General features: G+C 36.8%; 1 protein-coding gene across 4 annotated transcripts in view; it reads right to left on the bottom strand.

Annotated features, from left to right (window-relative positions):
- The window catches only part of PRKDC (protein kinase, DNA-activated, catalytic subunit), a 224,653-nt gene that overhangs the window by 53,129 nt on the left and 143,527 nt on the right, over positions 1-27,997 (bottom strand). For all 4 annotated transcript variants that reach the window (XM_045789112.2, XM_045789113.2, XM_045789115.2 and 1 more), the window contains 8 exons: positions 27,557-27,688; positions 24,502-24,681; positions 13,038-13,243; positions 10,270-10,408; positions 9,206-9,394; positions 8,105-8,329; positions 6,748-6,856; positions 5,061-5,172 (listed from right to left, as the gene is read on the bottom strand). In XM_045789112.2, coding sequence (XP_045645068.2) covers positions 5,061-5,172; positions 6,748-6,856; positions 8,105-8,329; positions 9,206-9,394; positions 10,270-10,408; positions 13,038-13,243; positions 24,502-24,681; positions 27,557-27,688 — 1,292 coding nt within the window. The remainder of the gene's footprint in view (positions 1-5,060; positions 5,173-6,747; positions 6,857-8,104; positions 8,330-9,205; positions 9,395-10,269; positions 10,409-13,037; positions 13,244-24,501; positions 24,682-27,556; positions 27,689-27,997) is intronic.

The raw sequence follows: 27,997 nt of genomic DNA, 5'->3' as shown, positions 1-27,997 counted from the left end.
CAATACATACTACAAAGTTATAGTAGTGAAAGCAGTATTGTACTGGCACAAAAATAGACAAACAGATCAATGGAACAGAACAGAAAGTCCAGAAATAAACCCACCCCTATCATACGGTCAATTAATCTATGAGAAAGGAGGCAAGAATATACAATGGGGAAAGAACATTCTCTTCAACAAATGATGCTGGGAAAACTGGTCAGCTACATGCAAAAGAGAGAAACTGGACCACTTTCTTATACACAAAAGTAAACTGAAAATGGATTAAAGACCTAACTATGAGACCTGAAACCATAAAACTCCTAGAAGAAAACATAGGCATTAATATCTTTGACATCAGCCATAGAAACAATTTTCCAGATGTCCCCTCTGGCAAGGGCAACAAAAGCAAAAATAGAACTATTAGGACTCTACCAAAATAACAAACTTTTGTACAGTGAAGGAAACCACAGACAAAACAAAAAGGGAACCTACTAAATGGAAGAATATGTTTGCAAATGATAAGGAATTAATATCTAAAATTTATAAGAACTTATACAAATCAACACCAAAAAAGCAAATAATCTGATTTTAAAAATGGTCAGAGGACCTGAATAGACATTTTTCCAAAGAAGACATACAGATGGCCAAGAGAAACACAAAAAGATGCTCAACGTGGCTCATCATCAGTGAAATGCGAGTCAAAACCACAAAGAGATATTACCTTACACCTGTCAGAGTGACCAAAATAAAAAATACAAGAACTAACAAGTGTAGGTGAGGATGTGGAGAAAAAGAAACCCTCGTGCACTGTTGGTAGGAATGTAAATTGGTGCAGCCACTGTGGAAAACATTATGGGGGGGTTCCTCAAAAAATTAAAAATAGAGCCTCCATGTGATCCAGGAACTTCACTACTGGGTATCTGAAGAAAATGAAAACACTAATTTGAAAATATATCTGCACCCCTATGTTTACTGCAGCATTATTTACAAAAGCCAAGATATGGAAGCAACCTACGTATCCAATGATAGATGAATATATACAGAAGATGTGGTATGTTTACAATGAAATATTATTCAGTCATAAAAAAGAATGAAATCTTGCCATTTGCAACAAAATGGATGCACCTAGAAAGTATAATGCCAAGTGAAATGAGTCAGAGAAAGACAAATACCATATGATTTCATTCATATGCAGAATTTAAGAAACAAAACAAATGAACAAACAAAGGAAAAAACAAACAAACCAGACTCAAATACGGAGAACATACTGGTGGTTACCAGAGCGGAGGTGGGTGGGGCATGGGTGAAATAGCTAAAGGGAATTAAGAGTACAATGAAAATAAGGGATGCCTGGGTGGCTCAGCCGTTAAGCGTCTGCCTTCGGCTCAGGTCATGATCCCAGGGTCCTGGGATCGAGCCCCGCATCGGACTCCCTGCTCCGTGGGAAGCCTGCTTCTCCCTCTCACACTCCCCTTGCTTGTGTTCCCTCTCTCACTGTCTCTCTCTGTCAAATAAATAAATAAAATCTTTTAAAAAAATGAAGAGTACAATTAAAATGAAAAAAAATTTTTTTTAAAGAAACCTAATTAGAAAGACATATATTCATGAATTAGAGAACTCTATATTGTTAAGATATCAATTCCCAAACTTGATCTAGTGAACTAAATCCCAAACTGTCAGTGTTTTTGTTTTTGGTAGAAACTGACAAGCAGTTTCTAAAATGTATATATAAATATAAATAACCTAAAACAGACAAAGCAATTTTCGTAAAGAAAAACAAAGCTGGAGTACTCACCCTATGTGATTCAAGACATAAAGGAACAGTAATGAAGACAGTTTGACAAATGAAAAAAAAATGTATATATAAACAAGAAATAGAACAGAGCATTCAAAAACAGATCCACATACATGTGGTCACTGATTTTCTAAAAAGGTACTGAGGCAATTCAATTATGAAAAGACTTTTGAACAATGGCACTAGACAACTAGATAGCCATATGAAAAAGCCATATGAACATCATACCATCTACCCACCTCATACCATCTACAAATATTATCTTTGGATCATAGACCTAAATATAAGAACTAAAACTATAACATTTCTAGAAAAAACATGGAATAATTTTGCAAGATGTGCCTGTAATATCAGTTTGAAGGGGCTCCTGCTGGCCAAATCTGAGACAATTTGAACATGATATAAGTAAGAACAGTAATTGACTATATTCCATTAAATAAAATTGGAATCCATGATTCTATATTGGTAACTAAAATTTAAGTAAGTAAATAAATAAATAGATGGAGAAGAGAAGGCTCTTCCTTACACTAAGATGCAGACTGATAAACATGGAACAAGTGGTGGAGTTAGAAAGTCATCACCTTGCGACTATCATTGTCAAGACTGGTTTTGGCTGAGTCATTCACAGATACAAAGTATAAAGGGCTAAGTCTTATGAGAAGCAGGATATATGCATGTTTCAAAGCATCTCTCACATTATTAGTTGCAAAGGAAAAAAAAAAACTGGCATTAAAACAACAACAACAACAAATCCCAAGCATTATATACTGGAGAGACCAGACAATATTTTTCCTGAGTTCTGCTTTTTTATTTTCTTATGTATGTATATATTTAAAGTTTTAATTTTAATTCCAGTTGGTTAACCTACAATGTTACATTAGAGTTGTATAATATTCAGAGCTGATCACAAGTGCACTCCTTAATTCCCATCACCTATTTAACCCTTCCCCCCCACCCATCTCCCCTCTGGTAACCATCAGTTTGTTCTCTATAGTTAAGAGTGTTTCTTGGCTTGCCTATTTCTCTCTGCTTGTTTGTTTTGTTTCTTAAATTTCACATATGAGTGAAATAAATATGGTATTTGTCTTTCTCTGAATGACTTATTTTGCCTAATATAATACTCTCCAGCTCCACCCATGTTATTGCAAATGGCAAGATTTTGTTCCTTTTTATGGCTGAGTAGTATTCCATCACACACACACACACACACACACATATACACACACACACACACACACACTACATCTTCTTTATCCATTTGTCAGTGGATAGACACTTGGGCTGTTTCATACTTTGGCTATTTTTGATAATGCTGCTATAAACACTGGGGTGCATGTATCCCCCTAAGTTACTATTTTTGTATCCTTTGGGTAAATATCTAGTACTGCAACTGCTGGACTGCATAGTACTTCTATTTTTAACTTTTTGAGGCATCTTCTTACTGTTTTCCACAGTGGCTGCACCGGTCTGCATTTCTACCAACAGTGCAAGAGGGTTCCCCTTTCTCAGTATCCTTGCCAATGCCTATTATTTCTTGTATTGTTGATTTTAGCCATTCTGACAGGTATGAGGTGATATCTTATTGTAGGTTTGATTTGTATTTCCCTGACAATGACTGATGTCAACCATCTTTTCATGTGAGAGACCAGACAATATTTTAACCAGGTAATAAAAGTTACTATCTCCAGTAAAAAGCACGTGGACACTCCCTGCTTTCAGATGTGATACCCTGAGAATAATACTTTAGTTAAGTAATATTTTAACTAGGGATGTAACACTTGAATATAACTGTGGGAATATACAGACAAACCCAAATTGACGAACATTCTTTTAAAGCGTCAATGTCATGAAAGATGGCTGAGGAAGTGTTCCAGATTAAGCGGCCAGAAAGACATATTGATTAAATGCAGTATGAGATTATGGACTGGATTCTGTCTTAGAAGGGGATAAAATGCTTTGAAGAACATTAATGGGACTATTGACAAAACTGAAATTGGGGCTGTAGATTAAAAATAAAAACAGTGAAGTTATTATTGTATAGAGGTTATATGAGAGAATACTCTTTTTCTTAGGAAACGTATACTGATGAAGAGATAAAGATGCATATATATGCAACTTAAATTCAAATGGTTCAGAACATAATTATGTATGTGTGGGGAGAAAAAATTAAAAAGCCAAGGTGGCAATCTGTTAAAAATGTTTAAAAACAGTGAATCTGAGTAAAAGATACAGAAGGGGAGTTCTACTTTTCTTACAACTTTTCTATGGATAAGAACTTATCTCAAAATAAATAGTAAAAAAACAAGTACAAAAAATAAAAAGTATAAAAAGTAAAAAACAAAAACAAACCAAAAAACCCACAAAAACATTGTAACAGCAGAGAAAATAGAATATAATGGCAAGGGGTGCCTGGGTGATGCAGTCGGTTAAGTCTCCGACTCTTGGTTTTGGCTCAGGTCGTGATCTCAGGATCTTGAGATAGAGCCCTGTATCGGGCTCCAAGCTCAGTGTGAGTCTCCTTCAGATTCCCTCTCCCTCTCCCTCTGCCCCTCCCACTTATGCTTTCTCTCTCTCTAATACATACATAAATAAATAAATCTTAAAAAAAAAAGGATATAATGGTAAGAACACCACACATAGGGTCACAGTCCTTGAGTCCTACTTACTGTGTATATTTGCATAAAATAGTTCCCAACCTCTCTGATTCTGGTGCCTTGTCTCTGAAAAATATGGCTAGTATCTGCCTCACGGATTATCCAGGGCTGTCAAAGGGCAAGGAAAAACTGAGCATGTGAAAATGATATCAGGCCTGCGAAACTGATACATACAGTTATGTAATAAGAGTCAGAAGGTAGGAGGCCGGAATGTCAAAAATCCAACTTAAAATAATAGAATAATAAAAAAGTCACTAAGCAGTGTTTTCTTTGCTTCCATTTCACTGGCTAACATTCAGCCCTAAGACAGAAGCAGATGGACCACTGCCCCCACTGCTCCCCTGCCTTCTCTCACTGCCAGAAGGATGTTCGTAACAAACCTCCCAGCACATTACAAATTCAATGTTAGTGGGCTGCAATCCCCTCACAGGGACGAGTTGGGACACAGGACACACTGCTGACATGAAGAGTCTTCTGAGAACTAAGAACTTAAAATGGGAAATCAGCAAAATGAGAGCTATCTACACTAGACTCAAATTCCACATTTTCCTAAACCACAGTTTTGGAGAAAAGTCTTTCTGGCAATTTCAGAAAAAATCCATAGTCAGATGAAAAAGATTACATCTTACCGGTTTGTGATGATGTCATCCCAGATGTTCATTGGGTCCATTTTAGCATCTGGGTATCTGTTCGTCCAGGTTTTTATAAGTCTCTTAAGGGGAGCTTGACATGATAAATTACCTAAAAACAGAAGATGACTATATCCACAGCTTAATGACAAGACCAATTTATAAAGTTGGGCTGCCATTAGTAAAGATAAATTTCTTGGCCAAATTAAAATTTTTTGTTTTGTCTTTCACAACAGGAACAAAAAGTTACGACAGCAAATCTAATACATTTTGACAATCAAAACTCAATTTCTTAAGGACATAGAGTAAGACTGGGGAAATAAACATACACAATTTTAAAATTTAGCACAGGTTCACAGTCCTTCATCCACAATTCCAAAATCTAAAAAGCACTGAAACCTGAAAAGTTTTCATAGGGTTGCAGCCAATTTTCTTGTTGGCAAAATCTGATCTGAATCAGCACAGGGCTACTTATAGTCTTGGTCTGCCATCTATGTGAATATTCACCACTTAAGCTGGAGACACATCACTGTGTTGAATGATGGAATACTGCCCCAGACCCTGGTATGTGCAACAAGGTTACATGATAGTAATTAATAAAACAATCTGGCCTTAAAAGATTCATAACTCTCAGAAAATTTAAATATCACATTACTAATGTTTAAAGCTTTAGTTTTCTTGCTTTCTGTTGGTGGGAAAGCAGTGGTTAAGAATACAAGCTTAAATTTGACAGTCCTGGGTTCAAGATCAGGATCTTTCACATATTAGGTTAGGCAAGTTATTTAACCTATGTTTCTATAAAATGAGAGGAAAAAAATCTAAATCTTGTAAGGCTGTCATAAAAACTATGTAATATAGAAAAAAGAGATTAACTTAAGTCCTGGAAAGTAGAAAACACTTAATGAATGATCTGTCATTAACAATATGTACTTGAAAAAGAATACTCCAAATTTAAAGCAGAGTATGATAAGTTATAGATATATATGAATACCAATTTTTCTTAGTACTCTGAGAGTGGCTTTCATTTTTATTTTTAATTATTTAGCATAAATGCTGAAATTCCAATTTATAACTAAGATATATACCTGATTCAAAGATGTACCCTTTCCCTTTGACTCTGGTGGCCTCCCATAGGCACTAGGATAAAATCTACTTGCTGGCAGCAGAAACACCTTCAGGGTATGCACACTGCTGCAGCAGCTTCACCTGCCCTCAGGCCAGGGCATGTGGCACCTAGTCACTGAACTTTCAGCCATCCAGGACACTGCAGGCTTTCTCTAAGGCAGACCTTCTGGGAGCCCCCCTGCCTCTTCCACACTCAACACAGGCCCTTCCTCCCGGAGCCTCCTGCACGCTTCAGTCCAGGGCAGATTCTGTTATCTGTATTTGACATGGGACTTCCCTCTGCCTCAGTAGGGATCACTTCGTGTGGGGATTACCCCACTCTTTTGAAAGCTTTTTTAAGCGAGGCAATACATTTTGTTTGGCTTTCATCCCCAGTGTCTAGAATAGTGCTCGACCATTTTAAACATTTATTTCAATGATGTCAAAATATATATTTGTAGAATGAACTCAAGGTATTTTCTAACCCATATGTTAAGAAACATGTACTTTCACTAAAAAAAACCATACCAAACCTTTTCCATAATTATAAAAGAAAAAAAAAATGGTAGGTTAAAAAAATTACCTTGTCTGCTTATAAAACTGATGAACTCCTGAATTTCTATTAAAGTTTGTACAGACTGCAATTTGGTGAGTCTACTTCTGTGTAAGAGGACATCAATACTTGAGTAATTCTAGAAAAAAGATATTTAACATTGTTTATAAATCAATTTACTACTTTAAATTTTAAAACAGTCCCCGAAAACATTAAATAGAGCAACTACGCTACATCAATTATAAAATGTGTCTCAGTGTAGTTAATAGTTAGCTCACAGAACCAATTAACAAATGGCTTAAGTTTTTAAAAATAATTTAGGTTTTATGGGGCGCCTGGGTGGCACAGCGGTTAAGCGTCTGCCTTCGGCTCAGGGCGTGATCCCGGTGTTATGGGATCGAGCCCCACATCAGGCTCCTCTGCTATGAGCCTGCTTCTTCCTTTCCCACTCCCCCTGCTTGTGTTCCCTCTCTCGCTGGCTGTCTCTATCTCTGTCAAATAAATAAATAAAATCTTTAAAAAAAATAAAAAAATAAAAATAAAAATAAATAAAAATAATTTAGGTTTTAATCACATTTTGGTTCAAAGACGTCAATAAAATCAATACAATTAGGTACTGTTGCCTCTATTCCCCACCAATTTTTAAAAATCACAATGTCCTATAATATAAAACTGCCAACTACAGAAGCCAATTCCTTCTTTGATGAACTTCCCCTTGAGTGCACAAAACAAATTCAAAATTTTGGGTGCCTGGGTGGCTCAGTTGGTTGAGTGACCAACTCTTGATCTCGGCTCAGATCTTGATCTCATAGTCCTGAGTTCAAGCCCCACATTGGCTGTGAACTGCACATGGAGCCTATTAAAAAATAAATAAAATAAATAAAATAAAAAGCAAAGACAATGAATGGATATGCTTCTATGGTCAACACAAGCCAATGATAAATGTTAAGAGGCTCTATAAAGACACCGACTTTAAAAACAAACATCAGAAGATTCTCATAAAAGCAAACAGCAAAGAAGGCACAACGGTAAAAAGGAACAGGGAAAATTGGTTCGTGTTCTTCACAAAGCCACCAAGCTTCCATTCAGCCAATCTGGGTAGAAAGTCTACCCCTCAAGTGTTCTTTAACAGTGTGAAAAAGATAAAAACCAAAGGAAAAACAAAAAAATGGAACTTTTTAAAACAGAAAAAAAGATTAAATATGCATTAAGACAAAGGACAGAGTGAAGAGATTTTAGAAGAAACTGGAAGAACAGAAAAGAAGGAAATAGGTTATCAAACAGTAAATGAAAATTTTCGCTTGTTGATTTTTTTTTATTCACGAGTTTACTGACTTTTAAAAGTATCATAGAAATGGTACATTTCAGACTGGTGCATCTGCATTACCTGCATAAAAATCTCAATGCAATTGTCAATATAATATTTGGCTCTGTCAACATCATCTTGTAAGATGTAAAGAAGACTCAATTCTTGACTATAATGCAGCTCTATAAGAGCCTTCTGAAGCTCTTTGTTCACAGCTTCATCAATAAACGTCAGCAGGGACTGGTCAGCCTCCCCGTGAAGCAGTAACTTCAGCTTGCTGCGGATCATGTAAGGTAGATAGGTCTCCTAAGGAACAGAAGACTCTACTTGTAACTGTAGAAAGCCAGTATGAGTATGCCTAATTATTTTATAATATCCTTTGGTATAATTTTTTAGGTCAAGATTTAGAGCTAATGTGATGATGCCTGTTTCAAACCTAAAACCACAATTTTTAAAACACATTCACTTAAAATTATTCATTTTGTAACCACAAAACATATAGGAACATGCTCTATAGAAAATAGGAACCACTTTTAGCTGAAAGATCATTGGGTGTTACATACAAGTGAGGAATCTACAAGCACAGCTATGACAGCTGTATTGTGGGAACCAGGTGAGCTGCTTCTCTCCAAGAGTCTGGGCGATCCCATGGAAGGGGGACCGTCCCGCTCCAGGGGTCAGGGCTACCCCATGTGTAGCCTGTGACTCAGGGCAGAGACACCATGAAATATTCTTCCATGTAGTCATAGCATGGATGTTAATATTTATTTTTAAATGAATCCCATTTATTTGGAAAGGGTTAGCCAAAAGTGGTAAGAGACTTAACAATATTATGGAGTTCATGGGGGGAGTCAGGCTATACAAATATCCTAATACTTCACAACTACTAGTTTGTTTTTTAAAAGTTTTAAACAACTTCACTAATTAGAAAACAGCTTACCATCTAAAATATTTATCTCAGTGACCTGAAAAACAATTCTACTGGGGGTGCCTTAGTGGTGCAGTCAGTTAAGCATCAGACTCTCAGTTTTGCTCAGGTCATGGTCTCAGGGTTCTGCGTGCACTGGGCACACAGTCTGCTTGAGATTCTCTCTCCTTCTCCCTCTGCCCCTTTTGCTCATGCTCTCTCTCTTTCTCTCTCTCTAAAATGAATAAATAAATCTTTTAAATAATTCTACCCACCTGATAAAATGGTTCACTCCACATTTTATTTAGATCTGGAGGGTTTTCATTATCAACACTGACTATAGAACAGTATGCCAATGATTTCCACTCAGCAAGCTGGTTATAACAGTCAAGGGATGCAAGTTCCCAAAAATCCTTCTCAGCTTCCGTAGGCTCACCATCCACCCACTCTCGTTTATTGAGAGCCTTATGAAGAAAAGTTCATAACTTCATTTTACAAAGTTGGAAAGAATATAAATATGAAAACATTTGTACTATAGGTAGTGTTAACATTCATGCTAAGAACAATCATTTTCAGATTTATGACAAGGGGAGAGAAAAGGGAAAACAGAGTAACACTGAATAGAAGAAAATAAACCAAACAAATCTTATGGGAACAAATGAACATAAAAACCGAGAGGAAACTATTTCTCTGAGAAACTTACAAATGAAGCCAATTGATAAACTAAAGCCTCTGAATGACCCAAAATTTGATTTAAATCAATACTGTGGGTTATTTACCACTTAAAGAGTTCTTAGATTGAAAATCAGAAAATGGGACATTTACTGAAAATTGCAGATGACTTTACAACCTGGATTGCTTATTCAAGAATCTCATAGATCACAGACTCAATTTCAACTATTTGTTAGACATCTATACCTAGATAGCCATTGGCAAATCAAAACACAAAATGTACAAAATTGAACTTATAGCCATCTTCCCAAAACCAATGCTTACTTACCTCTTCATAAAGTTTTTATTTACTAAAGGAAAACAATCTACCCAAATAGAATTATATAATAACAGCAGATACTGAAATAACATCTTACAGTTTTACAGTATTTGGTATGAAATGCTCTCTCTTTTATTCAGTGATGTTTTCTTAAAAAGAATAAGAGATAAAGCAATAATTATTTCACATTTGGTTATTATGGAACTATTCCATTATTAACGTTTGTGTAATAACTAAGGAATAAAGTTGAAACATTAATGAAGCTCTGAATTCTAAAGCTAACAGTTTTTCCATTCAGAAAAAAAAAGTGTTTAAGCGACTGACATATTTGCTAGAGATCAATTTTACCTCATTATACTGCTTAGCAGCTTCAGAATAATCACTTCTTGCTTCTGCCAATATCGCACTATGAGTGACTTGCTTTGTTCCTATCTCACTGCTAAAAATACCACGGAGGACGTCATATTCTCCAATTGACCTATACAGTCTAAAACACAAACCAAAAAAAAAAGTCCAAATCAACGAATATGCCAATATTTTTAAAGTGTTTATTCTAATGAAATGATATTAAATCAAGAGGCCACATTATGTTAGCCAAAAAGGATATATGTTATTTTCGTTTTCTAAAAATATAAAATCTTAGACATTGTGAAGTTACCATTAGATTTTACTACTTTAGTCATACAGGAGACAGAGATTATCCTAAAGTGCATTTAGAGTGAAATCTGAAAATATCTTAAGTTTACAATGGATAAACTGCCTCATTATAATAAGACTATTTTGTATTAATCCATTACAGTAACATTGCACATATCAGTGGGTGACTTATTTGAAATCCTGTCTATACCTAAAATTTGGAACACAGTCAAGAATCCAGAGTGATTAAAAATTAATCCTGGTCCTAATAAGGCCATGTGTTAATCCACATGCTATGGGCCATCTCAATTCTACTGACAAGTAATTTTCTTACAGCCTTACTATTTGCTAGAGCACTCATTCCTCTCTTCACATTAACAAAAATCTACTTCACCCCATCAACCAAGCTTCCCCACTAAAATATTCTCAAGTAAGTGTTAATAAGTTTGTTCCCTTCCCCTGGAGTTTTTTCCCCCATCTCTTAAGTCTCAACACAAATGTCATCTCTTCCTGAAGCTGCAATCACCTGGCCAGCCAGCAAGCAAGGACTGCTTCCTCCTTGGCTCTCCTGAAGTTTGGTCCTTTCTCAGATATGAAATCTCATGTATTTATTACATCAAAAAAGCTCAAAGGGCTCTATCAGAGCCTAAGGAGTCCAAAGTTATTTATTTATTTTTAAAGATTTTATTTATTTATTTGAGAGAGAGAAAGTGAGAGAGAGAGACAGCAAGAGCAGGGAGAGGGAGAAGCAGACTCCATGCTGAGCAAGGAGCCCGACGTAGGACTCAATCCCAGAACCCTGGGATCATGACCTGAGCTGAAGGCAGATGCTTAACCAACTGAGCCACCCAGAAGCCCCAGGATTCCAAATTTAGATAAAAGTCTAGTAGACATGGCCCTCTCTTTGCTCTGTTTGTAGAGGGTTATGGGTAACAAATCAGAGACAGAAGTAGGGAGATGGGAGGCAGGATAATTGCTCACAGTCCAAGAGGCCAAGAGGAGATGAAACTACAACCATTTTCCAGTAACTCAGAAAACAGATCAGTCTCATATCCACCTTGCACTGGCCCCATGTTCCCGGGATGATGCACACTGTAACATGGTCAAAATGATGACCCTGACATAACATGAACAGGCAAAATTATGTTCTTAGTACTCTGTTTGAAAGGAATGCAAAATATTATATACACAAAAGTATGAGGAAGTATTTCTTTAAAAGTTTATTTATTTTAGAGAGAAAGAGAAGGAGTGCAGAGAGAGCTCAAGCAGGGGGAGGAGTAGAAGGAGAGACAGAATCCCAAGCGGACTCCCCACTGAGTGTGGAGCCCAAAGCAGAGCTCGATCTCAGGACCCTGAGATCATGACCTGAGCCAAAACCAAGAGTTGGGTGTTCAACTCACTGAGCCACCTAGGTGCCCCAGAAGTATGAGGAAGTATTAAAGTTAGAAACAAATGCTTAAAGTTTAGGCTCTTAAAAGTTGTATACTTCATTTACCCAGCAAATACACACTAGATGAGTTTCTCATTCCCTAAAAATATTAAATATAGAAAGTATTACTGACTGTTCACTTATACATCCGAAACAACAGGATAAAAATGGTTAATAGGTAGAATCAGTGTTAGCCAAGATGCACCCTCTTAACTGCCCTTGTATTTATTTTGCCTCTCAAGAGAACTCACCACTTTCCATTTCATGTATGGTTATTTATGCATGTAAGTACATACATGTCCTACTGGATGGCTAGTTTTGTGAGTCTGGGAGACATGTCTAATTCTTTTAAGCAGCTGACACAATGTCTTGCTCACACACAGTGCCCAATTAAGAAAGAAAGATATGAATGACTATAAAACAGTGAATAGTACAAGGATTTCCCACCCTAACCTTTACTCTCTTTTTTCCTAGAACCTGAAGATCTAACAATCAGCACTAGAAAATAGAAGTTCAAATTTAATTTCAACCTAACATCCTTCTCAGAATTAGGCACTGGCTTTATGATAAAACCACAAGTAAGGAAAAAATCAGACATGATGCAAAGTGGCACATGACAAAATGGAGCTTGTTTTTCCCAAATAAACAAAGTAATTGTATTAAATTGTTTCTAAAAGTTTGAGTCCTGCTAAAAATAGTGAATTATCCTCTATTCAGTTTAGTAAAGCAGTAAAAACATATAAAACTGTAAGTTATGGCCACAGGCTACAGGAAACTAAACTTGGTAAACAACACCCTCAGTCCAAAAAGATTGTATACTGAAAGAACAGGGTTCATTGGTGGTCTCTTTCCTGAAACAAGACATTCCTCATTGTGACAACTATTCTTGACTTACGGAATGGTACTTCACCAGAGAGATTTTTCAAAAAATTTTGCAAAAGTGTTACTATCAACTTTATTTGCTCATTTTCCAGCAGAATGAAACATTTTTTTTCTGTATTACTTCAGTCAAATTCACTGTTCTCCCAACAGTCTGGATCACAGAGCTTACTTAGCAAGTTCCATCCATCTGATGACATCAGGAGAGAGGCGAGTCCGCCCCTGAAACCTCTTGGCAGGTGGCTCTTGAGGCACCAGTTGGAGCAGGGCCTCCTCAAGAAGGCGGATGCCCACAGGCTGCTGCAGACTGGCCAGGCAGCCAGCACTGACAGAAGCTGGGTCGAGGCTCAGCAAGTCTGTGTGTTGGCAACTGATTTCCTGTGAAACCACAAACACATGCAGCTATTTTGCCTGTGGTACTTTGTATCTTCACAAGTAAATAAGTCATTTTACTAAACATAAAAGAACATTTTGACATAAGTAGTGATATAACCAAAAATTTCTCTGTGTAATTCTATTAACAAAATTTCCTCAACATTCAGCTTGCTCAAAGGAGGAAATGACCTTTTACTTTACACTTCCTATTCAGACGTTAATTTAAAGCAAGAAAACCACTAGAAAAACACAAAAAAATTTGTATATATAATTTATATATCCAAATGACAACTGTAGTTTCCAGGAATATTTAGCCTATTTCAAGGTGAGAAAAGCAGTTGAAACACAAAAATTTCATATCCAATCACCAAAAAGTAGGTTATACTTATCTCTGTTACACTCTTTAGCATCGTTTTTCTCACCTCCTTCCACCCAGGGGCTAACTTATTCACAATAATATTGAATTAGAGGATTTCAGGAATTTTTATGACCTTTACTTTGTAATTCTCAATTTGAGAGTCCTATATACACCAATAAAAAATAAACTACAGATCAATATACAGAACATTATAAATAATATGGACGCATTTTCATTAAAACAAACCCGAATATGGGCACGTACTTCATGTGTGTCTCTGCACATATATGCAGATATCTGGAAAAGACAGTAAAGACAGTCCCCCACAAGCCACAAACACAATACTTTCCTCGCAGCTGTGCCAAACATGGACCACTTGCTAAGTCTGATCAAGCCAACTTAAGTTCTACTTTAGGGGACTTGAAAGAATACAGATTCTCCAAAGCAAGCTAGCAAACAAAAATGTCGCTCTTGGAAGGAACCAGTGGTATAGGAAAAAAAATCCAAATAAAATTCTGTTTCAATTAATAACACAAATTCTTGGTCTTAATTGGGGTATCAGATTTTGAGATAACATCATTCTAATTTAGAAAGGGAAACCCTGAATTACATAAGACTATTTTAAAATAAATATATTTTGGGGGCTCTTGGGTGGCTCAGTCGGTTGAGCCTGTGACTCTTGGTTTCAGCTCAGGTCATGATCTCATGGTTGTGAGATAGAGCCACACGTCGGGATCCATATTCAGCACAGAGTCTACTTGAGAGATTCTCTCTCTCTCCCTTTCCCTCCCCTTCTGCCCCTCTCCCTGCTAGTGCAAGGGCACACACGTGCATGCGCGCACTCTCTCTCTCTCTCTCTCTCTCTCTCTCTCTCGCAAATAAATAAATAAATAAAATCTTTAAAGCATACTTTTAATTTTCAAGGAATCAACTCATTCTATATTTACTGAATGTCCTCTATGTTCTAGACATTGTAGTAAACAATGTTGTCCATGACAGCATGTAGCTTAAGATTTATTCCCATTTGCCAATAGAAGTCTTTGGTGAAAGTTTTAAATAAGTAAACAACTATTACTGGTATATCATTCCTTTATACGTAAACACATTCTCATAATTTAAATCAGTTCTGTGAGTCTATTTTCAAGAAGATTGACTATTCTGTATAATCTTGTTGACAGTTTATAAAGAATGATTTGCTAAGCAAAAAAACTTCAGTTGACTGATTTCACTTTTCATAAATTCCAAAACAGAATAAAGTAATGAAGTCTAATTTTCAAAATGTTGACGATCTACTGGAATAACAATATTCTTTGTTTGGACCCTTATCTCACCGTATTAGGTGAAGGCAAGAGACATTTCTTCATTTCAAATATTCCATAGTTCTTAGAGATTCACACACACAATATCCTCCAGAAGTGCTTCATAAAGAAATCAAAATTTTTATAAAGATCAAACAAGCAATGAATAGCATACATGTAGGACAAATTAATATCTGCTTGCCAGTCACTGACTGTGTCATGGAAAAATGGCTAAATGGATTTTTCTTCCAGTTTGAGGGTAGAGTTAGGGTAATCTGACAAATACAGGACATACAGCAGACAAGAAACTCACTCTGGGATGTCATGGTTAGGAAGTGGCATCTCAGAGAGATAGTGCTTACTAGAATAAGAACTCATGTAAATGCCATGCCAAATGAACTGAGATTTCATGGAGAGAGGAAAAAAATCATACTTTAAGATATGAACCACAAACAGAAAGTCATAATAGTAAATGCTGCAGATTGCAGGCACTGATTGAATTCATGCTGCTTTCTCCATAGGCAATGCCGAAGAGCAAACTCTAGAGTGAGTAGAAGCCATTTATTTACTTAATAGCATTTAATGACTCTCTTCAACAACAATGGAGAAAACTAGCTTTTAAATATATATATAGGGACAAAACTAGGAATTCAGAATTTAAAAAATCACTTTGGAATACAATGTAAAGAGAAACTTATTTTAAAATACTGGCTAATTCAATATAATTTCTCAAATCTTATCTGTAGTGTACCCAAGAAAAAAACAATGATGGAATTCTACTTGTAAATTATAAACCAATAAAAATAGAATATATAAAAAGAAACGGTATTAACAGTTTCATGCTACATAGGAAAGAACAAAACAGGAAAACCTAGTATTTCATCTCAGGGAATTATTACCAAATTAGTTTGCAAACCAAAGCTACTGATAAATATTATTAAACAATATATACTCTAAATTACTCCAGCGAGGTTACTAGTTACACAATTACAAAAATGGGCTTTGGGGGGAAGAGTTAAGATGGTAGAGTAGTAGGGGGACCCTGAACTTGCCATGTCTTTCAAATACAACCAGATCAACATTCAAGTATTTTGGGATGATCAGAGGATTAAGGAAATAATCTGCACAGCTGGAGCAAGAGAATGGGGCAGATACAAGGTTCAGAGCCCTAAACTGGGGGAGAGGAAAGCCGCAAGGCCATGAAGGGGACAGAACCCATTTCTCAGAGCAAAGTCAGGAAGAGGGAAAAAGTGGGAAAGAGCCCGGTGCATAGGGACCACACAATAAGCCACAGTGAGGAGATCCCGTGGATTGCACAGGGAGATACCACACCCATTCCAGAGGGCATTTGGAAGTGCGTATTTAGCCTCTCAAAGGACCAAAGGCCAGCCGGAACCATTGAGTGGTGCTCATCAGCAGGGTCACAGGTGCACACAGAGGGCAGAAAACCTCTTAACTTTTTGCTGTGAGCCACAGCAGGCTTAAACCTCTGTGTGTGTGCTGAGTGGCTGCTTTTCCGTGGCTGAACTGAGCAGAAAGCAGAGACTGCAGCAGATTGCAATTAAACGGCCGTAGTTTTTGCTGTCTGCCACGATAGAGTCAAGCCTTTTTAAAGGCTTTTCTGGGACAGAGAGTAGGGGACAGAGCTGAGTGCAGACTACCAATAACCTGGTTCTAACTTTTTGCTGAGCATTACCATAAATTCTAGCCTCTGAGCAAGCTGTGTGATGGCTTTTTGGGATGGGACCGTGCTGGGCACAACCCAAGCCTCTCCTCCTGGGATGGGACTGGGCCTGCACCTTATCAGGCCCTTTAAAACTTGGGAATTTTGAATCCCAGCCACCAGCCAAGGATAAAATACAGATCTGTGTCTCTGGGTGTGCCAACGGTCCAGGCACAGGCAGGTAGGCAGGTTAGGGCAGGGAACTGATGAAACAACAGGACATGGGAGATTGTTTGCTTTTCTAAGAGGGCTTCTGAACAGTGCGGCTGGGAGTTCTGCTCCCCAGGGACAAGAGGGCTGGGTGACACCATTTTCTATCTCCTCCACCACTCCTCTCTCCTTCCTCCCACCAGCATAGCAGTTCTTCAGAGAGAAACACAGCACCTCCAGTGGACTCTGGAATTCCCTACACTACACTGTACCCCAGTGCCTGGCAGGGACATTTTTAAAAGGGCAAGTCACCTTGTGAACCAGCCCAGCAAGCCTCTCCCGCAGAAGACCAACACAGCCCTCATATCTACCAAGTCCACTGATTAAAGACAGTTCCAAAACCTCACCCTCCAATGGAAATAGGACAAGGCTTGCTTCTTTTTTTTGTTTTTTACTCCCCTCTTTTCTTAATTTTTTTTTCTCATTTTCTATTTTTCTATTTCTTATTTTTTATTCTTCATCCTTTACTATTTTTTCCCTTTTCTTTTTCTTCTTTCTTTGTATCATGCTTATAATCTTTTGTTCAGTTGTCAGTTCAATTGTTTCCTTCTCTTATTTTTTGGACCTGGCTACATTTTTTCTCTTTTCTTCTTTCCCTACTCTTCTTTCCTTCCTTGTTTCTTATTTTCTACAGTCAGGTTTATAGTTTATTGTTTGTATGTTTGTATCCATTTTTGTTCCATTTCCCTTTCTCTTGTTTTGGACCAGAATTTGTTTTTGTTTGGCTTTTTCTTTTTCCTTCTCTTTTTTTCTTTTTTCCTTTACAAGTTTAACTTGAGAAATCAAACCACACCTACTTAAAGGTCAAAACACTACCCACTGCAAGCAAGGAGGAACTCTGTAGAAGAAGGACCAGTGGGAAAGAGCAGCCAAAACACAACAGCAGAGTGTACACAGTATATACCAGAAACCTTTCTTGAGGTTTTTGTTGTGGTTATTATTGATGTTTTTGCTATTTTGTTTTTTTCTTTCCTTCTTACTTTTCTGAATACAATGACTAGGAGAAATTCACCGCAAAAGAAAGAACAGGCGGCACTACTCTCTGCCAGGCATTTAATCCATATGGATAAAAGTAAGATGTCAGAACTAGAAATCAAAACATTTATAAAAATACTAGCTGGGCTTGAAAAAACATAAAAGACACTAGAGAATCCCTTACTGTTAGAAATAAAAGAACCAAAATCTAATCAGGACAAAATTAAAAATTCTATTACTGATATGCAGTCAAACATGGAGGCTCTAACAGCTAAGATAAATGAGGCAGAAGAGAGAGGCAGTGATATAGAAGACAAAATGATGGAAAATAAGAAAGCTGAGAAAAAGAGAGAAAAACTACTACTGGATCACAAAGGGAGACTTCAAAAAATCAGTAATTCCATAAAGCAAAATAATATTTGAGTAACAGAGGTCCCAGAAGATAAAGAGAGAGAGGGGGGAAAAAGGTTTATTTGAACAAATTATAGATCAGACCTTCCCTAATCTGGGGAAAGACAGAGGCATTCAAGTCCAGGAGAAAGAGAACCCCCCACAAAATCAATAAAAATAGGTCAAGACCCCAACATAATATAGTAAAGCTTACAAATTTCAGAGATAAAGAGAAAATCCTGAAAGCAGCTTGGGACAAAAGGTCCTTAACCTACAAGGGTAGACACATAAGGCTGGCAGCAGACCTGTCCACAGAGAGCTGGCGGGCCAGAAAGGACTGGCAATGACATATTCAACATGCTAAATGGGAAAAATATGCAGCCAAGATTATTTTATCCAGCCAGGATGTCATTCAGAATAGAAGGAGAGATAAAGAGGTTCAGGACAAACAAAAAAATGAAGGAATTTGTGGCCACTATACCAGCCCTGCAAGAAATACTAAAGGGGATCCTTTGAGTGGAGGGTGAGCCCAAAAGTAACAAAGACCAGAAAGGAACAGAGACAATCTACAGAAACAGTGACTTTACAGGAAATACAATGGCACTAAATTCCTATCTTTCAAGAATTACTCTGAATGTAAATGGACTAAATGCTCCAATTAAAAGACACAGGGTATCAGATTGGATAACAAAACAAGACCCATTGATATGCTGAGACTCATTTTAGACCCAAAGATACCTCCAGATTGAAAGTGAGGAGTGAGGGGATGGAGAACCATTTATCATGCTAATGGACAAGAATAGTTGGAGTAGCAATCCTTAGATCAGACAAACTAGTTTTTAAACCAAAGACTATAATAGATAAACAAAACACTACCTCATAATAAAAGGGTCTATCCAACAAGAAGATCTAACAATTGTAATTATTCATGCCCCCAACTTGGGAGCAGCCAAATATATAAAACAATTAATAACAAAATTAAAGAAACTCATTGATGATAATACAAAAATAGTAGGGGACTTTGACACCCCACTCACACCAATGGACAGATCATTAAGCAGAAGATCCACAAGGAAACAAAGGCTTTGAATGACACACTGGACCAGATGGACTTCACAGATATATTCAGGGCATTTCATCCTAAAGCAACATAATACACATTCCTCTTGAGTGCACATGGAATGCTCTCCTCTTGAGTGCACATGGAACGTTCTCCAAGAATAGATGATATACTTGGTCACAAATCAGGTCTCAAGCGGTACAAAAAAATATATACCATGTATATTTTCAGACCACAATGCTTTAAAACTTGAACACAATCACAACAGAAAAGTTGGAAAGAACACAAATACATGGAGGTTAACAAGCATCCTTCTAATGAATGAATGGCTTAATCAGGAAATTAAATAAGAATTTTAAAAAAATACATGGAAGCAAATGAAAATGAAAACATAACAATTCAGAACCTTTACAATACAGCAAAGGCAGTCCTAAGAGTGAAGTATATAGCAATAAAGGCCTTCCTCAAGAAACAAGAAAGGTCTCAAATATACATCATAACTTTACACCTAAGGGAGCTGGGAAAAGAACAGCAAATAAAGCCTAGATCCAGCAGGAGAAGAGAAATAATAAAGGGTAGAGCAGAAATCAACGATACAGAAATGAAAAAAAAACAAAAAACAAAAAACAATAGAACAGATCAATGAAACTGGGGGCTGGTTCTTTGAGAAAATTAATAATACCGATAAACCCCTAGTCAGACTTATCAAAAAGAAAAGAGAAATAACCCAAATCAATAAAATCATGAATGAAGGAGAAAAGATCACAACCAGCACCAAAGAAATACAATTATAAGAGAATATTATGAGCAATTATATGCCGACAAATCAGGCACCTTGGAAGAAATGGATGCATTCCTACAAACATATAAACTACCAACACTGAAACAGGAAGAAACAGAAAACCTGAACAGACCCATAACCAGCAAAGAAATTGAATCAGTAAGCCAAAATCTCCCAACAGCTAGAGTCCAGGGTCAGATGGCCTCCTGGGGGAATTCTACCAAACACTTAAAGAATTAAGACCTGTTCTTCTGAAACTGTTCCAAAAAACAGAAATGGAAGGATATCTTCTAAACTCATTCTATGAAGCCAGCATTACCTTGATCCCAAAACCACACAAAGACCCCACTAAAAAGGAGAATTACAGATAAATATCCCTGATGAACATGGATGCAAAAATTCTCACCAAGATACTAGCTAATAGGAATCTACAGTACATCAAAAGGATTATTCACCACAACCAAGTGGGATTTATTCCTGGGCTGCAGGTGTGGTTCAACAACCAGAAATCAATTAAGGATCTTCTCAATTGATGCAGAAAAAGCATTTGACAGAACACAGCATCCTTTCTTCATAAAAACTCTCTGCCACGTAAGGATAGAGGGAACATATCTCAATATCATAAAAGCCAAATACAAAAGATCCACAGCAAATATCATCCTCAATGGGGAAAAACTGATAGCTTTTCCTTAAGGTCATGAACACAACAGGGATGTCTACTCTCACTACTATTTCAACATACTACTGGAAGTCCTAGCCTCAGCAATCAGACAACAAAAAGAAATAAAGGGCATCAAATCAGCAAAGAAGAAGTCAAACTTTCACTATTCACAGATGGCATGATACCCTGTGGAAAATCCAAAAGATTCCACCAAAAAAATGGTAGAACTGATACAGAAATTCAGGAAAGTCCTAGGATATTAAAATCAATACCCAGAAGTCAGTTGCATTTCTATACACTAACAATAATGAAGAAGAAAGAGAAATCAGGGAATTGATCCCATTTATAGATGCACCAAAAATTATAAGATACCTAGGAATAAACCTAACCAAAGAGGTAAAGAATCTGTATTCTGAAAACTATAGAACACTTATGAAAAAAATTGAGGAAGACACAAAGAAATGGAAAAACATTCCATGTTCATGGATAGGAAGAACAAATATTGTTAAAATGTGTATGCTACCCAAAGCAATCTACACATCAATGCAATCCCTATCAAAATACCATCAACATTTTTTACAGAACTAGAACAAACATTCCTAAAATTTGTATGGAACCAGAAAAGATCCCAAATAGCCAAAGGAATGTTGAAAAAGAAAACCAAAGCTGGAGGCATCACAATTCCAGATTTCAAGCTATATTACAAAATTGTCATCGAGACAGTATGGTACTGGCATAAAAACAGACACATAGATCAGTGGAACAGAACAGAGAACCCAGAAATGGAACCTCAACTCTATGGTCAACTAATCTTCGAGAAAGTGGGAAAGAATATCCAATGGAAAAAAGACAGTCCCTTCAACAAACAGTGCTGAGAAAATTGGGACAGCCACATGCAGAAGAATGAAACTGGACCATTTTCTTACACTATACACAATAATAAAATCAAAATGGATGAATGACCTAAATGTGAGACAGGAATCCATCAAAATCCTAGAGGAGAACACAGGCAGTAACTTCTTTGACCTCGGTTGCAGCAACTTTTTGCTAGACATGTCTTCAAAGGCAAGGGAAACAAAAGGAAAAATGAAATATTGGGACTCCATCAAGATAAAAAGCTTTTACACAGCAAAGGATACAGTCAACAAAACTAAAAGATAAGCTACAGAATGGGAGAAGATATTTGCAAATGTTTTATCAGATAAAGGGCTAGTATACAAAATCTATAAATAACTAATCAAACTCAACACCCAAAAAACAAAAATCCAGTGAAAGTATGGGCAGAAGACATGAACAGACATTTCTCCAGAGAAGACATACAAATGGCCAACAGATACATAAAAAAATGCACATCACTGGGCATCAGGGAAATTCAAATTAAAACCACAATGAGATACCACCTCACACTGGTCAGAATGGCTAAAATGAACAACTCAGGAAACACAGATGTTGGTGAGGCTGCAGAGAAACAGGAACCCTCTTATACTGTTGTTGGGAATGTAAAGTTGTGCAGCCATTCTGGAAAACAGTATGGTGGTTCCTCAAGAAGTTAAAAATAGAGCTACCTACAATCCAGCAATTGCATTTATCCAAAGGACACAAACACAGTGATTTGAAGGGGCACCTGCACCCCAATGTTTATAGCAGCACCTGCACCCCAATGTTTATAGCAGCAATGTCCACAATAGTGAAAATATCAAAGGAGTCAGATGTCAATCGACAGATGAATGGATAAAGGAGATGTGATACCTATATACGATGGAATATTACTCATGCATCAAAAAGAACGAAATCTTGCCATTTGCAATGATGCGGATGGAACTAGAGGGTATTATGTTAAGTGAAATAAGAGAAAGACAAATATATGATTTCGGTCATATATGGAATTTAAGAAACAAAGACAAATGAACATAGGGGAAGGGAAGGAAAAACAAAAAGGCGAAAACAGAGAGGGAGATAACGCATGAGAGAGTCTTAACTATAGGAAATAAACTATGGGTTGCTGGAGGGGAGGTGGATGGGAGAATGGGATAACTGGTTGATAGGCATTAAGGAGGGCACTTGATGGAATGAGCACTGGGTGTTATATGCAACTGATGAATCATTAAATTCTACCTCTGAAACTAACAATACCCTATATGTTAATTAAATAGAATTTAAATTAAAAAATTTTTTAAAATACTAAAATGAATTGAAACAGTTTTCTTTTCTTTTTTTAAATATTATGTTAGTCACCATACAATACATCATTAGTTTTTGATGTAGTGTTCCATGATTCATTTTGTATAACACCCAGTGCTCCATGCAACACGTGCCCTCCTTAATAGCCATCACCGGGCCAACCCACACCCCCACCCCCCTCCGCTCTGAAACCCTCAGTTTGTTTCCTAGAATCCATAGTCTCTCATGGTTCATCTCTCCCTCTGATTCTCCCCCTTCATTTTTCCCTTCCTTCTCCTAATGTCCTCCATGCAATTCCTTATGTTCCATATGTAAGTGAAACCATATAATTGTCTTTCTCTGCTTGACTTATTTCACTTAGCATAATCCCCTCCAGTTCCATCCATGTCGATGCAAATGATGGGTATTCATTCTTTTTATAGCTGAGTAATATTCCATTGTATATACGGACCTATCCATTCGTCTGTTGAAGGGCATCTGGGCTCCTTCCACAGTTTGGCTATTATGGACAATGCTGCTATGAACATTGGGGTGCACATGCCCCTTCTTTTCACTACATCTGTATCTTTGGGGTAAATACCTAGTAATGCAATTGCTGAAACGGTTTTCTATTAAGGACTTTATAATGATCCAAGTTTTGAATGGCAAAGGAAACATTCCTTTTATGAAAAAGTAACCTTCTAGTAAGCATGTTTAGTTAGTACTGAAACTATGCCTACATTAACATCTGTTCAAACTGTACTACCTTAGAAAGGCCTTCTCTGACCACTCCGCCTAAATATCTATCATGGTACATATCCCCCACCCTGTTCAAGAGGCTGTCTCCCTCCCTGCTTCATTACTACCCTACATTACACTAGTGCTTCTGTAGTACTCAAGTTCTATGACACTTCAGACTACTTCATGTTATCTTCTGTATTTGTTTATTGTTTGTCACCCATTGTAATTCGAGGAGGGCAGAGATTTGCGCCTCTTTGCATCACTCACCATCCCCACCACTTAGAACAAAGTCAGGAATATGCTCAGTCAACATCTGTTGAAGGCAATCAGGAGGCAAGAAATAATCTGGTGAAACAGTATATAAGGGAAAACAACTAATAACATGCAGGGCTTGTTATATATATATAACACTGAAGGGACTGGCTTATGGCTTATTAAAAATCAGAACACTTTTATACCAAGGCTGATTTCTAATTATTCAGTCCAATATAAGTTTGTTTGTTTTTTTTTTAAATATTCATCCATTTATTTTAGAGAGAGAGAAAAAAAGAGTGAGAAAGCAAGTGCAAGTGGGGGGGAGGGGCTGAGGGAGAGAATCTTCAAGCAGACTCCCCGCTGAGCATGGAGCCTGTCATGGGGCTTGACCCCAGGACTCTGAGATAATGACCTGAGCCCAAACCAAGAGTCGGACGCCCCTATATGCTTGTTTTAAAAAAAAAAAAAAAAACACAAAAAAAAACACAAATAACCACACCTACCCATCTGGGAAGAGTTAACCACACAGAGCACATCTACTCAAATACCTTGTGCTTCAGCTTGTGAAACAAATGAAGTTATTATGACATAGTCATATGATGGCAAAGTAGATAATGCATATTTATGAAGCATGTATATAGACTCTTACCTGGATACAAGAGACAAAAGGTGGAAAGAAATAGAAAGTGGTGTTAAGAAAATGATTAAAGTCCTGGAGCAACTTTTGAGTAATGTTGTTTTTCTCAGACACGGTCTTATATTTATCCATCTCTTTTATAATTCCAGAAAACAAGCTGCCAAAGAGCTGTTTTGCAATTATTGGGTCTCTCTATAAAATATCCAAGACAAAGACAAATTAGGATCTGAAATAAAAATGCTATAATTCACTAATACTATAAGAGCTTTATTTGAAAACACAAACTGCTGCAAACATCTAATTTACATCTCAATTTTGTTTAGAAAGTTTCAACAGGCATTTACATGGCTAGTATTTGAAATTTAACCAAATATACCTGTGATATCATGGATTTTGGACCCAGAAGTAATGTAAGCTGGCTTAAATCTCATATGTAGACACATAGCTTAACTCATAGGTGAGTCTGGACCTTCAGATACCTCATCGTTAAGATGGGGATAACAGAACACATCTCAGGGTTGTGGTAACAATTAGCCAAGACAATGCACATCAAGTGACCACTGCAGTAATTGATAAGATCTTCAAGAAAGATCAAATGAGATTTTTAGGTACTATCTTCACATTAGTATCATCATAAAGCTAAAGATAACTAACTAATAAGCTTAAATAAAATGCCAATTTAAAACTTCAAAGTCCCATCATTATGACCATTTAAACTGTTAAAACCATCAGTAGCCATTTTTGTGCTTTTCATGTTTGGTGTATTCAGCTCTAACAGAGTGCTACCTGATCTTTTATGGCTCTAACCCTCACACTCCATGACCACAGGAACCTTATCCTTTATCTGTGCCTATGACACCAGTACTAAGAACAGTCTCTAGCATGCAGCGTCTGTATTTTATAAATGAAGGCATGAATGCATGAATTAGTAAGATTTAAAAATTATTTTGCTTGATAAAAACTGCATCTGAATAAAAAGTACAATTTGATTTGTTCTTTGTTATTTAAGTAATGTATTTGTCTTATATAAAGTTATATGGTTGCTATAAAACTTCAGAAAATATAAATTAGGAAAAAAGAAAATATTTCACTCATAATTATACTACATGAAGACAGTCACTGCCACGGGTTGGTCTTTTACTGACATGCACACTCTTTCATATGGTATCTGTTTGATAACTTTTTTCACTTAATTTACGGCAGAAGGTTCTCATGTCTACAACCCAATTCTTGAGTCTTATGCACAAATTCCCTCACTGCCCAGGGAGTTCCAAATGCTCCCTCTGTTATGATAATACAATGATGCTTAAGATGATGTTTTCAGAGCAACAGAATGCTGCTGCTGGACACGTGCTGTAATGGCTAGTTTACAGGCTCCTCTTCAGTTCTCTAGCGTGCAATGCTCATGATGAAGAAGGGGAGCCCCAGACAGCAGAGGAGGCCTCATCTGTTTTGTCCACAGCTGCACCTCAGTGCTTAGAGCAGTTCCCGACATCCAGAAGGAGTTGCTCCATATGTAGTATTTGTTGAATGAAGAATTGGAATTTGAGAAATATAAGGAAACACATTCCTTTTCAAAGAACAGAAAAAATGTAGTCATGTTTTTTCGAACAAAATTCATCATTTTAATATTTTCCAAGCACCAATGAGATGAACTGACTTGGACATGGGTCTCTCAGCAATATCAGGCTTGAAACCTGCTACACACACATACCTATCCAACATGGGCAGATGCAAACTATGCCTAGGAGAGCAGGTGGCAGCATCATTTCTGAGGCAGTGATGTGAATACATGTGTGCAAGGCACTAGAAAAACTGGGAAATAATGAGGGTAAAGAAAAGCACTGGGCCAGGCATCAAAACAGAGGGGGCTGTGTCTGAGTTCCACACTCAGCAAGATACAGAGTTTGAACCATATTATCCATTCTTTGCTAACCTTCAGTTCTTTATCTGCAAATGTGTCTAACAACTGCCTTTATGTCACAAAATTACTGGGAGAATCTAATGAAAGAAATGTGAAGGTACTCTATAAGAACCAAGGGCTCTTCTGTGATAGTAGTTACATGAATCAGTATGCTACAATTGCACAGAATCACACACACACATGAAGGGAAAAGTGGTTAAGACCAGTCCAGTTAACACTATTGTTCCAACGTCAATTTCCAGACCAACATAATGTACTATGGTTAAAAAAGATACCACCAGTGCGGGAAGCCAGGTAAAGGGTATGTGGGACTATATACTATTTTTGCAAATTCCTGTTAATCTATATTTATTTAGATTAAAAAGCTTAAAAAAGAGTAAAAGATTATGCAGATATAATTTATTATTATAAGCAACATTAGTTCTGAAAATTTACATATAATAAAATATATGGCATTATATTTCAGCACCTAGCATAATGTTACGTGTGTGTATGTGTGTATAAAATACTCTTCAATTTTTAGTTATTTCAATAAAATCAAAGGAATCTTAATTAGGCTTTCAGGGAATAAATATTCTGTTTTTGTCAGAGAATTCAGCTAGAAAACTTCATTCACTCTCAACCCTAACAATTTAGAAAAATATTTGCAATCCTCTGCTATTAAGAAAATTAACAGAGGAGGAAAATACTAATCCCACCTATAAACTGATATTCTCCTGATCCCACCAGCCACAAAAATGATCTCGTATAAGCAATGATTTAAGTGGCTTAGCACTTTGAAGTTTATTACATATTATTTCACTGACCAACATTATTGGTAAGAAAAATAGATTTCACTCCCTGGTTTTATAGATGAAGAAGTTGTGGCTCAGAGTACTGAGTGTTTTGACAACGACCCCAACTGCAGGGCTATCTTCTAGATGACTCTGAGTCGCACCTATGAAAAGAAGTTTTGGAGCCAGGAAATAGCAGGGCCAAGACTTGGACCAATGTCTTTTAACCAAGTCTATTGTTAAAGACAAATCAACACCTTGTTTATGATACAGTGTAGCATCAACCATTTTTCCTTGCATATAGTAGCCTCCGGGAACTCTTAAATAGTTTTTATCTGTCAATAGAAAAATGAAGCATTCAAGGACGAACCTGGGCCACAGCTTGCAAGGGGGTGATCAGGCCACTGTATTTAATCTGAATGTCAGGAAGGTCTCCTTGACGGTAACTCCTGTACAAAATGACTTGGGCATCGTGCTTCATTTTTAACTCACTCTTAAACTCCTATAATCATTAGAACCAAAGAAAGAAGATTAGAATTCTCATTGAAAAAATCTGTAGTGCATGAACTATGAAACAATCGGTCAGTACTTATCTTTAATATAAAGGTGAACTTGATGACAATTTTTATCCAAAATGCTTTGGTCACTACACTTTACCAGTCTATGACAGACAATAAATCCAAAATAAAAATTACTATCAAATGAGCAGTAAGATTATTTAAATATTCATCATAAAATAATGTAAATATTGGTAAACTCAGAGAACTTGAATTAAAACTTTTTAAAGCCATATTTCAGAGGGTTATATTTC

Source organism: Ursus americanus, chromosome 9 (genome assembly GCF_024610735.1).
Source record: "Ursus americanus isolate L20-20 chromosome 9, mUrsAme1.1.p, whole genome shotgun sequence".
Taxonomy (NCBI): domain Eukaryota; kingdom Metazoa; phylum Chordata; class Mammalia; order Carnivora; family Ursidae; genus Ursus; species Ursus americanus.
This window is presented reverse-complemented; position numbering and strand designations above follow the sequence as displayed.